Source organism: Rhinopithecus roxellana, chromosome 8 (genome assembly GCF_007565055.1).
Source record: "Rhinopithecus roxellana isolate Shanxi Qingling chromosome 8, ASM756505v1, whole genome shotgun sequence".
Lineage (NCBI taxonomy): Eukaryota > Metazoa > Chordata > Mammalia > Primates > Cercopithecidae > Rhinopithecus > Rhinopithecus roxellana.
This window is the reverse complement of record NC_044556.1, coordinates 18,566,381-18,582,344: the sequence shown is the minus strand read 5'-3', so window position 1 is coordinate 18,582,344 and position 15,964 is coordinate 18,566,381. Positions and strand designations below refer to the sequence as shown.

The 15,964-nt window shown below is 54.6% G+C and overlaps 1 protein-coding gene across 2 annotated transcripts in view; it reads right to left on the bottom strand.

Annotated features, from left to right (window-relative positions):
* Positions 1 to 372: 372 nt before the first annotated feature.
* SLC25A42 (solute carrier family 25 member 42) overlaps positions 373 to 15,964 on the bottom strand; it is a 49,901-nt gene continuing 34,309 nt past the window's right edge. The window contains exons 3-8 of one of the 2 annotated variants that reach the window (XM_010386689.2): positions 11,293 to 11,398; positions 8,272 to 8,297; positions 7,475 to 7,641; positions 6,770 to 6,886; positions 4,772 to 4,923; positions 373 to 2,784 (exon numbers count right to left, since the gene is read on the bottom strand). In XM_010386689.2, the coding sequence (XP_010384991.1) occupies positions 2,477 to 2,784; positions 4,772 to 4,923; positions 6,770 to 6,886; positions 7,475 to 7,641; positions 8,272 to 8,297; positions 11,293 to 11,398 (876 nt within the window). In that variant the 3' untranslated portion in view covers positions 373 to 2,476. The remainder of the gene's footprint in view (positions 2,785 to 4,771; positions 4,924 to 6,769; positions 6,887 to 7,474; positions 7,642 to 8,271; positions 8,298 to 11,292; positions 11,399 to 15,964) is intronic. The other variant, XM_010386690.2, reaches the window with a different exon arrangement.

Genomic DNA, 15,964 nt, shown 5'->3' with positions numbered 1-15,964 from the left:
AGGCGAAGTGAGCCGGGATTGCCATTGGAGACCCTCTGGTGGCTGCCCCTGCAGATGGTGACTGACGTTCAGGCCTGAAGCCTCAGCCAGCCCCAGAGTGCAGGGCTCTTGGGAAGGAAGGCCGTGTTTAAGTCCATGAGACTTTGGGCTGCGCTGGATGCAGCCGGAGACGGCCCCTCCTGCCTTTGTGCGTGGCCACGTATATCCTGAATGGGACGAGTGTACACACGGAATCTCTGTGTGAGGAGACAGGAGAAAATGGTCACAGGAAGCCCCCTGCAGAGGGAACTGTTCACCTACTTTTCACTGTAAGCCCTTGTGGACAGCTGGTGTTTTCTGGAAAATTGTGGTATGTATTAATTCAAACAACAATTGCATTTAAAAACTTTATTCAAGACTTTTATTCAGAACGTTTATCACAAATATGTCAAAAACACTTCAACCCTGGTTGGGGGTTCATGGGGGAAGATGTGGGGATCAGAGCCAAAGAACAGCCAGGAGCAGGAGAAGAAGTCATTTATATTTTTATTAAATATACTCTCTTGGCACAAATCTTTAAAATATATAAACATTAGATATAAACAGTGTCTTCATGGCATCAAAATATAACTCCAGACCAGGACCAGAGACCAGCAGGGAGGCGAGTGACCGCAGAGCCTCGAAGGCCTGGCTGTGTGCAGGGGTGGGGGACAGCACTGTCCCAACTCCTGCCGGGTCCCACTCAGCTGGGAGCCATCCCTGGGGAGACACACTGGGGTCAGCAGGGCCTGGGGGACCCTCTCACCTACACGTTGTCTCTCCTGCCTAGCCTGTGGCCCCAAATCCGCCCATTTGGTCTCACCCACCTGGGGCAGACCCCCAATCCCTATTGCTGTCACATGCTTGTGTGAGTTGGGTGCCCTCTCACCTCCCTGTGAGGGTTGCCCTGCCTCTCTTGCCAAGTCTGAGTGCTGGGTAAAGGATACCCACCCAGTGGGATAACCCCTCACAGCCATCACAGGCTGCCTGGGTCTCTGGGGACAAGATCAGGGATGGCTGGTGGCCACAGGCAAGGAAGGCAGAGACAGCAGTCTGCACACCCACAAGTCCAAGGCAAGAACAGGAGTAGGACAGAAGGAAGGGAGAAATGGAAGTCACAGCTGGAGATGAACAAGCTCAGATCCCTTCACACAGCGTGTGCTGAGCCAGCCGTGGAAAGCAACACTCACGTCATGCTCACCCTGGCACCAGGCAGACTGGTCAGGGGTTCGATGTCAATAGATCATAGACCCGGGGTCAGCCAAGTTGAAAACCAAAAACAAAACAAAACAAAGAAGAAGAAGAAGAAGAAGAAGGGTGTTTCTGTGTGTCTGTGATATCTGGTGGGCCCTGGGGGACTTCTCTGAGAGACCAGTTAGCTCCCCTGGGTACCTCAGCTCTTCCACACCTCCCACTCAGGGGGATCGAGACTACCAGGCACCCCGTGCTCCATTTCATAGAAACTGAACAACCCCTGTGGGCTTTAAATTGCTCCATATATCCCAGCCAAATGCCTGCTCAAGTGGGGACCCAGGGACCCGTTGGATACCACAGCTGGGCAGAGGGTTGGGGCACTGAGACGCTGGGCCCAGGGGCAGGAGCTTCTGGGCCAAAGGGGGTGGCTTGGGTGCTTACATTTCAGCAGATGCCCCAGGCTGCAGGTCTGACCTGACCCAAACCTGAGGCAGTTCCATGTCATGGCCTGGGCCTCGAGCCCTGCTGCGCAGAGCAAGCATGAGTCTCCTGGGAAGGTTACCAACAGGTGGGCAGGCAACCCTAGGGGGAGATGTGCTCTTGAGGACCCAGCTGCTTGCAGGGTCTAGGATAGAGACAGACATGAGGCTCTGGGGGACACTGTTCCCAGCAGGAGGCTCTGGTGACTGAGGAGTCGTGGCCACGCGGGAAATACTGGAGAAGGCAGGGCCGGCAGGGTGGGGTGGACCAGGGGCTGCATTTGTGACCAAAGCTGATCACGAGGCTGGCCTCATCCAGGGCAGGGTCCGCCTGCAGGAAAAGTGCCCCCGCACCCTGGAGGCCGGGCAGGCACCTGGAGTCAGAACAAGAAGGGCCGGGCGTGATCTGGCTCTGAGCCTGGTGGGGACAGGGGTCACTAGAATCAGCAGCATGTCGGAGGACACACAGGATCAGGAGGTGGAGCTGACCACGCCCCACTAGGGCCTTTTGGGCAACACCTCCGGCAGACAGCGCCAGCCTCTGCAGAGGAAGGAAGAGGGGGGCTGCGGGACCCCCCACACCATCGCCCCAACACTGCACTTCCAGGGCCGCCAGCTTTGCGTTTAGACCTGGACTCTGAGCCCAGGCTCCTCAGGTCCACCTTCTCGTTCCACAAAGCGCCTCATGTGGCTCCTGAGGTGGAATCAAGCGCGCCCCCCCGTTCCATGGGCCCAGAATACAAAGGGGTCACTGGTCCACCGTCCTGAGAGCAGCTCAGGGTACCCTAGCTCTGCAGGTGCCGCAGCAGGATCTGCAGGAGGTCGAAGGTGGTGAAGCTGATGCCCACGGCGATAGGACCCTTGACCCAGTTCATGCTCAAGCCTTTGTAGAGGCCGCGCACGGCGCCCTCCTCCCGCACGATGGTGCGCAGCGTGCAGGCGATGGAGGCACGCGGGTAGCCGGTGACGCCGGCCGTCTGCATGCGCCGCCGCACCACATCCAGCGGGTACGAGGCCGATTGCCCGATGAGGCCAGCGCAGGCGCCGAAGATCATGCGCTCGAAGGGGTAGGGCTGCCGGCGGCCGCTGTACTCTGCAGGGCAAGGGGCGGGAGGGCCGTGAGGGCGCCGCGAGGGGGCGTGCACCCCGCACCCGTGCGCGCGCACCTTTGCACCCCTAGGAGCAACCTGCGTGCACATACACACATGCACTTGCACCCCCACGTGTGTTCGCACTCATGCGCACCCACACGCCCCACTGCCTCATCCCCGGGTCGCTCCTTTCAAACTCGAGAAATAATTTTTTTTTTTTTTTTTTTTTGAGGACGGAGTTTCACTCTTGTTGCTCAGGCTGGAGTGCAATGGCGCAATCTCGGCTCACTGCAACCTCTGCCTCCCCGGTTCAAGCCATTCTCCTGTCTCAGCCTCCCGAGTAGCTGGGATTATAGGCATGCACCACCACGCCTGGCCAATGTTATATTTTTGGTAGAGACAGGGTTTCTCCATGACCAACATGGAGAAACCTCGTCTCTACTAAAAACACACAAAAATTAGCCAAGTGTGGTGGCGGGAGCCTGTAATCCCAGCTACTCGGGAGGCTGAGGCAGGAGAATAGCTTGAACCCGGGAAGCAGAAGTTGCAGTGAGCTGAGATCATTCCACTGCACTCCAACCTGGGTGACAGAGTGAGACTCCGTCTCAAAAAAACAGCCAGACAAGAGGCACTGTGATCTGCTCACCAGGTGGGTAAAAACAAGGGGTCTGATGGCATCACGTGGGGTGAGAACATGGGGACATGGGGCTGGGAAGCACTCCAGAAAGAAACACCAAAAATGGGGTTTTATAGTCACACAAGGAGACGACCTCCTGGATGTGGGCTGATCACAGAAAACCTGGCAACAGCTAAAGGCACCCCAAGAAGGGAAGGCCCACTGTGCAGCCACTAAAAAGGCGGAACAGAGCACAGATGCTGGTGGATGCACCCCAAACCAGCTGAGCTGGGAGCTGCACTCCCGGGTGAGCATTTTGTATACCTGTGAAAGGTGACATGGTTTTGTTCATGCCACAGATACATACATACAGAAGTATTTTCCAAGCAGTTTTGAGGGGTGCAACCCTCACTTCTAATAAGAGGCCTCAGAGAGAGACTTGTTGCCCTCAACATTACCCCTAACATTTTCTTTCTTTGACAAAAATGTCTGGGAGCAGGCTGGGTGCAGTGGCTCACACCTTTAATCCCAGCACTTTGGGAGGCCAAGGCAGGAGGATCGCTTGGGCCCAGGAGTTTGAGACCAACTTGGGCAACAGAGGGAGACCCCATCTCTACAACAAAGAAAAAAAACAAAATATCTGGGAGCAAATGTAGCAAAATGTTCACATGCGGTGGCAGGTATGAGTATGATACCATTCTTTGTACTTTTTGATTTTCTCCCAAGTACCAAAACAAGCAAGAGTACTTCCCTTCCATTTGTGTTTTACCCATATGCTTTGTGTTTGTGCTTGTGAAGATGTTAGGTGGCTGTCAATGCTCTGGGTGACACACTGGGCTTCCCAGAGTCACTTTTTTTTTTTTCCACTTGAGACAGGGTCTCACTTTGACACCCAGGCTGGTGTGCAGTGGTGAGATCACCGCTCACTGCAGCCTTGACCTCCCAGGTTTAGGTGATCTTCCCACCTTAGCCTCTCCAGTAGCTGGGACCACAGGCGTGTGCCACCATGCGTAATTTTTTTGGTATCTTTGGTAGAGACGGGGCTTCGCTATGTTGCCCAGGCTGGTCCGCAACTCCTGACCTCAAGTGATCCGCCCACCTTGGCCTCCCAAAGTGCTGGGATTACAGGCATGAGCCAAGGCACTGGCCAGAGTTCCTCTCACATAGGCATTTAAGGCAGTGAGTCCAGGTTCCTCAGTGGTGGCTGGACACAGTGTGTTTTCTCCCAATTTGGATGTGGGTCTACAGCCTGTCCCACCCAGGGGTCGTACCCCACTCCGTCCAGTCTCCAGGTCTATGTGACCCAGGTGGAGCTGCGGTCCCCAGGGAATGCTTCCTGAACGTCCCCTCCCCATGCTCCCAGCTCTCCTTACCTCTGTGCAGGCTCTTGAGCGTCTCATAGGTGAAGAAGCTCAGGCCGGCGTAGGGAATGACCCCCAGCACAGTGGGCATAAATCCATGGTAGAGGGTCTTCAGCCCCTCTTCTCTCGAGATGCGGATGAAGACATGAAAGATGTTGCTGTACCTGCCAGGACAGAGCAGCCCAGCAGGTGGGACTCAGGCCTCCCAAGCACAGGGAGGAGCCACAGAGGCTCTTGGCTCCTCCCACAGCCGGCTGGGCCTGGGTGTGTTTGAATGTTGATGTTTTCCTTCTTCAAGACATATAATCCCATCGCCCAAGCTTTGGCATTAGAGGGGAAATGCACGGGTAAGCCCAGACTCCACCTTTGCCACGGGAAACACTCTGGCATGCTCAGCCCTTGTCTTTGTTTGTTTGTTTTTTGTTTGTTTGTTTTTGTTTTGAGACAGTCTCCCTCTGTTGCCCAGGCTGGAGTGTAGTATCACAATCTCGACTCACTGCAACCTCTGCCTCCTGGGTTCAAGTGATTCTCCTGATTCAGCCTCCCAAGTAGCTGGGATTACAGATACATGCCAGCAGACCTGGCTAATTTTTGTATTTTTAGGAGAAACAGAGTTTCACCATGTTGACCAGGCTGGTCTTGAACTCCTGACTTCAGGTGATCCACCCACCTCAGTCTCCCAAAGTGCTGGAATTACAGGCATGAGCCACCATGCCCGGCCTCTATTCTTACACTTTTTTTGTCTTTTTTTTTTTTTTTTTTTGGAGACAGGGTCTCACTCTGTGGCCTGGCTGCAGTGTAGTGGTGTGATCATGGCTCGCTGCAGCCTCAAGCTGCCAGACTCAAGCAATCCTCCTCCCTCAGCCTCTGGAGCAACTGGGACCACAGGCATATGCCACCACACCAGGCTAATATTTCAGTTTTTGTAGAGATGGGGTCTTGCTATGTCGCCCAGGCTGGTCTCAAACTCCTGGGCTCAAGCGATCCTCCTGCCTTGGCCTCCCAAAGTGCTGGGTTTACAGGCATGAGCCACTGTACCCAGGCCCAAGCCCAGTCTATTCTTTTTTTTTTTTTTTTTTTGAGACAGAGTCTCGCTCCGTCACCCAGGCTGGAGTGCAGTGGCCGGCTCTCAGCTCACTGCAAGCTCCACCTCCCGGGTTCACGCCATTCTCCTGCCTCAGCCTCCAGAGTAGCTGGGACTACAGGCGCCCGCCAGGTCGCCCGGCTAGTTTTTTGTATTTTTTAGTAGAGACGGGGTTTCACCGTGTTAGCCAGGATGGTCTCGATCTCCTGACCTCGTGATCCGCCCGTCTCGGCCTCCCAAAGTGCTGGGATTACAGGCTTGAGCCACCGCGCCCGGCCAGCCCAGTCTATTCTTAACACATTTTTCATGATCATGGTATCTTCCCTGAATTAAGCATTCTAGTCTCACAATTTTTTTTTTTTTTTTTTTTTTTTTTTTTTTTTTTTTTTTTTGAGGCAGAGTCTGGCTCTATTGCCCACACTGGAGTGCAGTGGCTCGATCTTGGCTCACTGCAACTTCTGCCTCCCGGGTTCAAGCAATTCTCCTGTCTCAGCCTCCCAGGTAGCTGGGAATACAGGTGAGTGTCACCACGCCCGGCTAATTTTTGTATTTTTAGTAAAGACGGGGTTTCACCATGTTGCCCAGGCTGCTCTCAAACTCCTGACCTCAAGTGATCCGCCCGTCTCGGCTTCCCAAAGTTTTGGGATTACAGGTGTGAGCCACCGCCATATTCTTACATATTTTTAATGCATCTGTGCCCAGTTCAAAATGAAGGTTTTGATCTAAGCAGAAACTGACCCCCAGGCTAAGAGAACAAATTGCTGCCTTTCTGGAACAGCTGCAGAATAAAACACGAGGCCTGCCCTGTGGACACAGAGGCCCAGATGCAAACCCCAGCGGCCCGATAGAGAGAGGGATTCCGACCTGGGAGCCCCCAAGACACAGAGCCCCCGGGGCTGATGCGCATCACAGACGTAAGGACTCACATTTCCTTCGGGGTTACGGCCATCCGCGCTCTGACCAGGTCCAGGGGGTAGGTCAGTGAAGCGGCTGTCGTTCCAGCCAGTGCGCCGGCGAAGAGGCGAGGCCAAGGGGGCAGGGCTCTGAACAGGGCAGGGGGAGAAGGCGAGACGCCAGTGAGGGGGACTGCAGATGCACAGAGGCCCAGCCTGGAGCACATGCACGTCTCTGCTGGGGTGGGGACAGGGGTGGGGACCGAGGAACACGAGGCGGGTTTGGCTTTCTCGTGGCCAAGATGATGGGGTTTCTGGAGTGGGCCTCATTTTGAGGTTCACATGGCTGCCTTCCCTTCCCCGCTGCTGGCATAAATTAATCAATGATGTGTATTTTCCCTACGGCCCAGGGGGCATAGTGGCCTGTCTCTCTGGGATTTATGTGTGAGGGTGGAGAAACGTCTGGAGACAAACGGGCAAAGGAAAGGATCTCTGAAGACAGAATAGGGCATGTGACAGAGTCAGGGGGCGCCTCAGGAGGGCCTGGGTGAGGAACCTCCCGGTGTTTCGTTGGGGGAAGAGGGAGTGCAGGGCTAGGGACAGGGCACCGAGAAGAAAACGCGGAGAGGGCGGGACATAAGGAGGGCAGGGGGCAGGACGTGCAGCAGACAGACAGAGGGGCGGGCGTGGGCGGGGCGATTCTGGGGCGGGGCAGGGCGGGGAGGGGTGGGTCCTCACTCTCCGCGGAAGCCATAGTAGCTGCCCAGGATGCGCTTGTACTCTTCGTGGGCGCTGAACTGGATGGCGGCGTAGGGCACCACGCGCACCATGGTGGCCGAGTTCCCGCGCCACAAGCTGAGAAAGCCCTCGTTGAGGTAGGTGTAGTAGAGGACCCGGAAGGCCTCCTGGAGATAAGCGGGGAGGTCAACATCCCTCCGCCTCTGCCTGCCCTCCCTGTGCGCCTGTGTGTCCAGCAGAGCGCTGAAAGTGCGGAGGCGGGGCCGGGGTGACCCCATCTCCATGCACAGTACACAACTCCACCCCCATGTGAGGGCCCCACCCCGATTTGTCCAGACTGACATTATCAACCCCAGCCCCGTCCCTCCTCCCTATGTTTTCTGGGCCTCCCACCCCAGCAAGTTCTCCACCCCTCCTGGGGACTGCAAAGCGAACCAGGCTGCAAAGCAGCTCGGAGCCCTGCCCAAGGGCATGTCTGTTGGTGTTTGGCATTCTAGCTTTTACAGTTTATCTTTTTCTTTATTAAGAAGGTAGCACCTGCTCTCTGTTTAACAATAAATCAAACATGAAAGGTTGTTTTAGAGCTGTTGAGTGTCCCCACCCCACTGCCGTAAGGACACTCTGGATGTCCCGTCAATTCCCAGGCTGGGCCGTGTCCAGGCAGAGCTGGGGATGGGAAGACAGGTAGTCCTATCCCCACCCCCAGAGACTCTCCTCAGATCACCTGCCTAACTCCTGCCAGCCCAGCAGGGTAGTGGTGACTGTCCCCAGGCTGGGGCGGTGACATAATGGCTCACCTTGGCAGAAAATCTTTTTGAAGACACTGGAAAAAACAGAAGCACAAAAGCCACTGAGATGCAAAGGACAGAACCCCCCGTCTGCGTGGTCCCACCCCCGGCACCCCCTAGCAGAGTCACCCTCCTCTTCCCCCCAATCTTGTCCCAGGAATGGGAGCTGAGCCAACACCCAACCCCCAGAATAGTGAGGGTCTCCAGTGAGAGAACATGTCTGAGATGGGTTGGCACTCAGCCTCCTGTCCCTGGACTAGACTACCATTCACCCAAACCCCTGTAGTGAAGGTGTCCCAGCCGCCAGGCACTTGGGCCTCAGCTGAAAGCCCTGGCTCTCAGAACAAGGCTTGCAGGTTCTACGTGTGCAGTCTACGTTTGCAGTCAGCCCTCTCTTCCAGAAATGCCCCTCCCAGGGTCGCAGCACAGGCACTGCTATCCTGCCTCTCCCACCCCCTGTGGCTGCCGGGTTCCCTCTCTGGTTCTGTGCTGCCCTTGGGCATGGGGACCCGAGCCATGGTGGGCCATGAGCACTCTTGGGAGAGACCCAGAAAAACGGGCCACAAATGGTCATCAGGAGCCTCTGATGGCCTGGCAGCCCGCTTCCCTCAGCCCTCGCCCCCCACCATTTGTGTGTGCAACATGCATGCATGCCTGCTGCCTCCAGGGTTGAACCCCAGTTCCCTGAAGAACACAACACCCCGCACCTGCTCATGTGCACTTAAAGGGGCCTGCCCTGGCCAGGCGCAGTGGCTCAAATCTGTAATCCCAGCACTCTGGGAGGCTGAGGTGGGTGGATCACCTGAGGTCAGGAGGTCGAGACCAGCCTGGCCAACATGGCAAAACGCTGACTCTACTAAAAAAAATACAAAAAAATTAGCCGGGCATGGTGGCAGACTCCTGCAATCTCAGCTACTCGGGAGGCTAAGGCAGGAGAATCACTGAAATTCGGGAGGTGGAGGTTGCGGTGAGCCGACATCACACCACTGCATTCCAGCCTGGGGAACAGAGAGACTCTGTCTCAAAATAAATAAATAAATAAAAGGGCCTGCCCCTTTTGAAGACCTGCCAGCTCATTGGATGCCCATGCCTGCCAAGGAGGACGCTGATATCCATGCCTCCACTTTACGGAGGAGGAAACTGGGACACAGAGAGGGTAGGGGATCGGCTCAAGGTGGTGGGAAGGGCCTGGCTCAAGCCTGCAGATTCTTCCCAAACAGCTGAGGGGCAGAGGGCCCCGGCTGTAACCATCTTGCTTCTGGGCCCTGGGCAGGAACTGGTAACTTTTTGAGGGGGGCAAAGGCCACCTCTTCAAAGGACTCTGCGACTGTTTAACCCTGGGGAGGGAGGGTGAGGGTTTCTGTTGAGGGTTTAATTTCTGTCCTCCGAAAAGCTGTGTCCAAGTTCTAACCCCTAATCCCCAAGAAGATGACCTTATCTGAAAGCAGGGCCTTTGCAGATGTAATAGAGTTAAGGTAAGGTTGTACTGGGTTAGGGTGGGCCCTAAATGCAAATTGGTGTCCTTATAAGAAGATAAAACAGGCCGGGCGCAATAGCTCATGCCCATAATCCCAGCACTTTGGGAGGCCAAGGTGGGTGGATCACTTGAGGCCAGGAGTTCAGGACCAGCCGAGCCAACATGGCGAAACCTGTCTCTACTAAAAATACAAAAAAATTAGCCAGGCATGGTGGTGCGTGCCTGTAATCCCAGCTACTCGGGAGGCTAAGGCAGGAGAATTGCTTGAACTGGGGAGATGGAGGTTGCAGTGAGCCAAGATCACACCACTGAACTCCAGCCTGGGTGACACAGCGAGAGACTCTATCTCAAAAACAAACAAACAAAATAAATATATAGAGAGAAAACAGACACACACGTGATGACAGAGGCAGAAATTGGAGCCATGGGGCCACAAGCCAAGGAGAACCAGGAGCCCCTAGAAGCCGGAAGAAGTAAGGAAGATCCTCCCCTAGAGCCTCTGGAGGGAACGCAGCCCTGCTCACACCTTTACTTCAGACTTCTGGCCCCAGGACTGTGAGAGAAGAAATTCCTGTTGTTGGCCGGGCGCGGTGGCTCAAGCCTGTAATCCCAGCACTTTGGGAGGCCGAGACGGGCGGATCACGAGGTCAGGAGATCGAGACCATCCTGGCTAACACGGTGAAACCCCGTCTCTACTAAAAAATACAAAAAACTAGCAGGGCGAGGTGGCGGCGCCTGTAGTCCCAGCTACTCGGGAGGCTGAGGCAGGAGAATGGCGTGAACCCGGGAGGCGGAGCTTGCAGTGAGCTGAGATCCGGCCACAGCACTCCAGCCTGGGTGACAGAGCGAGACTCCGTCTCAAAAAAAAAAAAAAAAAAAAAGAAATTCCTGTTGTTTGAGGCCACCTGGTTTGTGGTCTGACAGTAGCCCCAGGAAACTCGTACAGATTTGAAGTGGATTTTATTATTTATTTATTAAATTAAATTAAATTAATTAATTAATTTATTGAGACAGAGTCTCTCTGTCACCTAGGCTGGAGTGCAAAGCCGTGATCTTGGCTCACTGCAACCTCCGCCTCCCAGGTTCAAGCGATTCTCCTGACTCAGCCTCCAGAGTAACTGGGATTGCAGGTGCCCGCCATCATGTCCAGCTAATTTTTATATTTTTAGTAGAGGCGGGGTTTTCCCATGTTGGCCAGGCTGCTCTCAAACTCCTGAGCTCAAGTGATCCATCCGCCTCGGCCTCCCAAAGTGCTGGGATTACAGGCAAGAGCCACTGCGCCTGGCCTCTAAGTGGATTTTAAAGAGACATTAAAAAAACCCAATTTGAGTGCACTGGAGCACACCCATAGTCCCAGGTACTTGGGAGGCTTAGGCAGGAGGATCACTTGAGCCCAGGAGTTTGAGGCCAGGCTGGGCAACAGAAAAAAACCTCATTTCTAAAATAAATATATATAAAAAAAAAAAAACAATTTGAAGCATGGCTTAGGGGCCATGAAGGAGGAGGTGACCACCTGGCAGCTTCTTTATCACATGGGGAAGGACAACACTTACCTTGGAAGATGATTTTGGTTCGGTCCAGGGGGGCTACTGCTGTTTTGGCAAGGGCGCCAGCCAGGGCCCCAGACAGCAGGGAGCTGAGCACTTGCCTGTGGTCACGCTGCAACAGAACACGTCATCAGAGGTCAGAGGGCAGGGGGTCTGCTCTGCAGAGGACCTTGCCCCAGAAGTGCCTTCCTTACACCCTCTGGGCCAGGGCCAAGGGATGCACCCCACCCTGAGTGTGTTGGCGCTGCTTGGTTCTGGGTGATCCATGGTGGGTCCACAGGCCACAGTGAAAACCTCCCAGGATAACAGGGACCATCCACATTGGAGGTGAGGTGTGCAGGTTTCACATTCTCAGAGACAGGCTCGCAATAGGACTGGCCTATGTGCAAACTTCAGTTCCCTCCACAGCCTGTGTGCACCTGACTATGGCACTGTGGCATTTTAGGTACACAGGGACTGAAAACAGGCACTAGGGACTGTTGGGGTCAGGGGGTTGGCAGTGGGTATCAGGCAAGCAGACCTTGACTCTGTGCCAGCGTGTCCCTTCCCACAACTTCCGATCGGGTTGGCATCTATGACTCTTCATCCAGCCCAGTTGAGGGGGTGACAGCAACATTGATGATGGCTGCCAACTTGCGTTGACTACTCCCATGCCAGCCCAAGAGCCATCGCTTTCCGGAGTCCTCTGGAGCTGCCCAAGGCCCCTGCTCCCCCACAGCCCTCCCTCCTTCCCTGGAAGGTTGCGCCGCACAGGAGTGTGTCCGAGCCCTGTGTCCCATGGGCACCACCTGCCCATCAGGTTGGAGTTTGACTCGGCCACAGTACTCTCACTGAGAAGTGGCAGAGAGCATTCTGGAAAGTTCTGGATGGGAGGTGTTCTGATTCCATTTCCCCAGTGGACTTGGCCACGGGACTCATTGAGAAGTGGTGGAGAGCATTCTGGAAAGTTCTGGATGGGAAGTGCTCTGACCTTTCCTTGCCCTGCAGTGCTTTGCTGTCTGAATGTAACGTGGATGGGCAGGTTGTTCAGCAACTTCCAGGAATCTGTGAAGTCCTACTAGGCACAGGCTTCCTGAAGGGCCTGGAGTCCCACAGTACAGGGTGGGGGTGTATGCAAGACTCCTCCTTTCCCCATGGTGCCACTGGTCCACACAGAGAGCCAGATGCCAACAGAATCATCAGATGAATGCAAATATAGCCACCCATCGGGAAGGTGCTGCAAGGAGGTGGCCCAGGGTTCTGCAAGAACTCTGGATAGGCGGGTGAGAGGCTGAGCTTGAAGGATGAGGTGCAGGTCACTTTGGGGTGTGTGTCATAGTATTAGGTGGGGAGGAATGAACACTCAGAGGCTAGGGTGAAAAGGAGCAGGGGACCCTGGGGGACCACAAGGAGAGGGAAAGGGAGGGGGCCCAGAGAATAGAAAGGAGATGGGAAAGAGAGATGGGTGCCAGACCCCACAAAGCCTGGCAAGGAGGGCTGATCTTTGCCCAAATAAATGGGCAGTTTTTTTTTTTGAGACACAGTCTCTCACTCTGTTGCCCAGGCTGGAATGCAGCGGTGTGATCTCAGCTCACTGCAACCTTTGTCTTTCGGGTTCAAGCAATTCTGCTCCCTCAGCCTCTTGAGTAGCTGGGAGTACAGGCAAGCACCACCACGCCTGGCTAATTTTTGTATTTTTAGTAGAGACGGGGTTTCGCCATGCTGGCCAGGCTGGTCTCGAATTCCTGGCCTCAAGTGATCTGCCTGCCTCGGCCTTCTGAAGTGCTGGGATTACAGGCATGAGACCCCATGCCCGGCCTAAATGGCCCATTTTTAATATGACCAGAGTGGGGCTGGGCACTGTAGCTCATGCCTGTAATCTCAGCACTTTGGAAGGCCGAGATGGGCAGATCACCTGAGGTCAGGAGTTCGAGACCAGTGTGCCCAAATGGTGAAACCCCATCTCTACTAAAAATATGAAAATTAGCCGGACATGGTGGTGGGTGCCTGTAATCCCAGTCACTCATAAAACGGAGGCAGAAGAATCGCTTGAACCCGGGATGCCAAGGTTGCAGTGAGCCGTGATTGCACCACTGTTCTCCAGACAGGGTGACAGAGCGAGTCTCCATCTGAAAAAATAAAAAATAAAAATAAAAATGTGACCAGGGTAGAAGTGGCTCCTGCAGAAACCCAGGATAGATATGGTGGAGGCTGGAGATGGGGAAGGGATGTGGGAGCACTTCTCAGGTGTAACAGGCAGCTGGAGTCAGACTGAGCATGGCTGCCCCCACCTCTAGAGTTTGCTCAGCTCAGTGGGTGGCTCGGGGTGAAGGGCTGGGCCTGAGTCTGTCCACACACCTGACCTGAATCCCAGTTCTGCCCTGACTGAGCTCAGGCAGAGGGTGCCCTCTTTGGTCTCCCAGTCCTCATTGTTGAAACGGCAAGGTGCCAGCTCTCAGACCCTTTCCCACATGTCCTGGGCTACCCACCAGCCTTGCACCCCCAGTCCGGTTCCACAGAACACAGCCTCCTTTTCCTCAATGCCCCGAGGGTCCCCTCCACCAGCCCAGCCCTCCCTTTCTCAAAGGGACAGATTGCACAGTGATTTTATTTCTGAGGTCAAACTTCGCCATGGGGTTTGATCTTCTCCTAGCTTCTTGGAGGCCTGTCTTTGGGGGCCTCTGCCTTTTCTGGGACATGCAGCCAGGTTGCAGACGTCTGGTTCCATGAGCTTTGAGAAATGTGGGCGCTTGGTGGTCATCCCAACAGCAGTCCAAGGCCTTACCAGCTGGCCAGTTCCTTCTCTGAATCAGTCGGACCAGCTGCTCCCCTCTGGAATGGGCCTCTGTGTGCAAATGGAATATTCCATGGAGAGTGCCTCCCTGTGACCTGCTGGAGACACAGAGTTCTTCCACCTCCTCCATTCGGTGTTTACCTCCTATCAGTTTGTCCTTTTGTTTGCTTGTTTTTTGAGACAGAGTCTCGCTCTGTCCACCAGGCTGGAGTACGGTGGTGTAATTTTGGCTCACTGCAACCTCTGCCTCCCGGGTTCAAGTGGTTGTCCTGCCTCAGCCTTCCCAGTACCTGGGATTACAGGCATGCGCCACCATGCCTGGCTAATTTTTGTATTTTTGGCAGAGATGGGGTTTCTCCACGTTGCCCAGGATGGTCTCGAATTCCTGAGGCTCAGGTGATCACCTGTCTCGGCCTCCCAAAGTGCTGGGATTATAGGCCCAGCCGAGGCTCTTAACATTACAAAGCCAACTCTGTGTTGTTTGTTTGAGATAGGATCCCACTCTGCTACCAGACTGGAGTGCAAGTGCATGATCATAGCTCACTGCAGCCATGACTCCTTGGGCTCAGGTGATCCTCCCACCTCAGCCTCCTCAGTAGCTGAGACCACAGATGTGTGCCACCACACCCAGCTAATTTTATTTTCTTCCAAAGACAAGGTCTTGCTATGTTACCCAGGCTGTTCTCAAACTCCTGGGTTCAAGCAATCCTCCCGCCTTGGCCTGCCAAAGTGCTGGGATCTCTAGTGTGAGTCACCATGCCTGGCCAATGCTAAATCTTAGTATCAGGAACACACATCCATAAACTGCACCTCTCAAGGCGGCCACCAGTGGTACCTGGAGGACGTGTGTTGGGGCCAGTTCACATGCTCAGTGGAGGCTGCTGCCTCTGGCCGACACTTTCAGCTCCTCTCTAATGAACACAAACACCTTATTATCCAAAGAGCTGGGAGCAGGCATCACTGACAGGTCAAAATTTCAAGATCCATCATGTGGGGAGATCCTACAAAAGAAGAATTTGTTGGCCAGGCAGCTGACAGAGAGAAAGTGGGCGATCCCGGATAGGATGCATGTTGGCCGTAAACACCATGGGAAGAGGCTCAGTATTTTTTTTTTTTCCGAGACAGGGTCTCACTCTGTCGCCCAGGCTGGAGTACAGTGGTGTGATCTCAGCTCACTGCAACCTCCACCTCCTGAGTTCAAGCAATTCTCCCACTTCAACCTCATGAGGAGCTGGGATTACAGGCGCGTGCCACCTGGCCAATTTTTGTATTTTTAGTAGAGACGGGGTTTCACCATGTTGGCCAGGCTGGTCTTGAACTCCTGACCTCAAGCAGTCCTCCCACCTGGGCCTCCCAGAGTACGGGGATTACAGGCATGAGCCACCATGCCCAGCCAAGGCTCAGCTTCTTAACCAAAGAAAAGAGACTTTGCAGAGTGAGTCCCTCCCACCTTGGGGCTGGCCAGGCAGACCAAGAGTAATGTCTTCAGGGCCTGCCAGCACAGAGGAGAATGGGCATGTGTGTATGATGCCCAGCAAGTGACCAGCACTGGCGCATTTCTGCATGTGGTTTGGCAGCCATTGCTGTCTCAAGCTTGTCCATGTGGTGGGATCCACATTGCAGACCCCCTCCTCTCTGGCATACAGAGCAACAGCTGTATCCAGGTGTTCTTCCAGCTCTTTTGGGACCTTCACTAAACTTCAAGGCATGTGCCTGACCTGTGCCTCAGTCACCTGGTGGTAACCCCAGTAAATGAGTCCTCCCGCCCACCTGCTGCTCTGAGGTGTCACCTGGAATCCTGGGAAAGGTCAGGAGGCCTGGAAAATGACGCCACCTCAGTCTTTGACCCCATGGACTTTGAAAACTGCCTGTGCGGTCGGCCTGAGTCAGGCCCTGGGAGTGCAA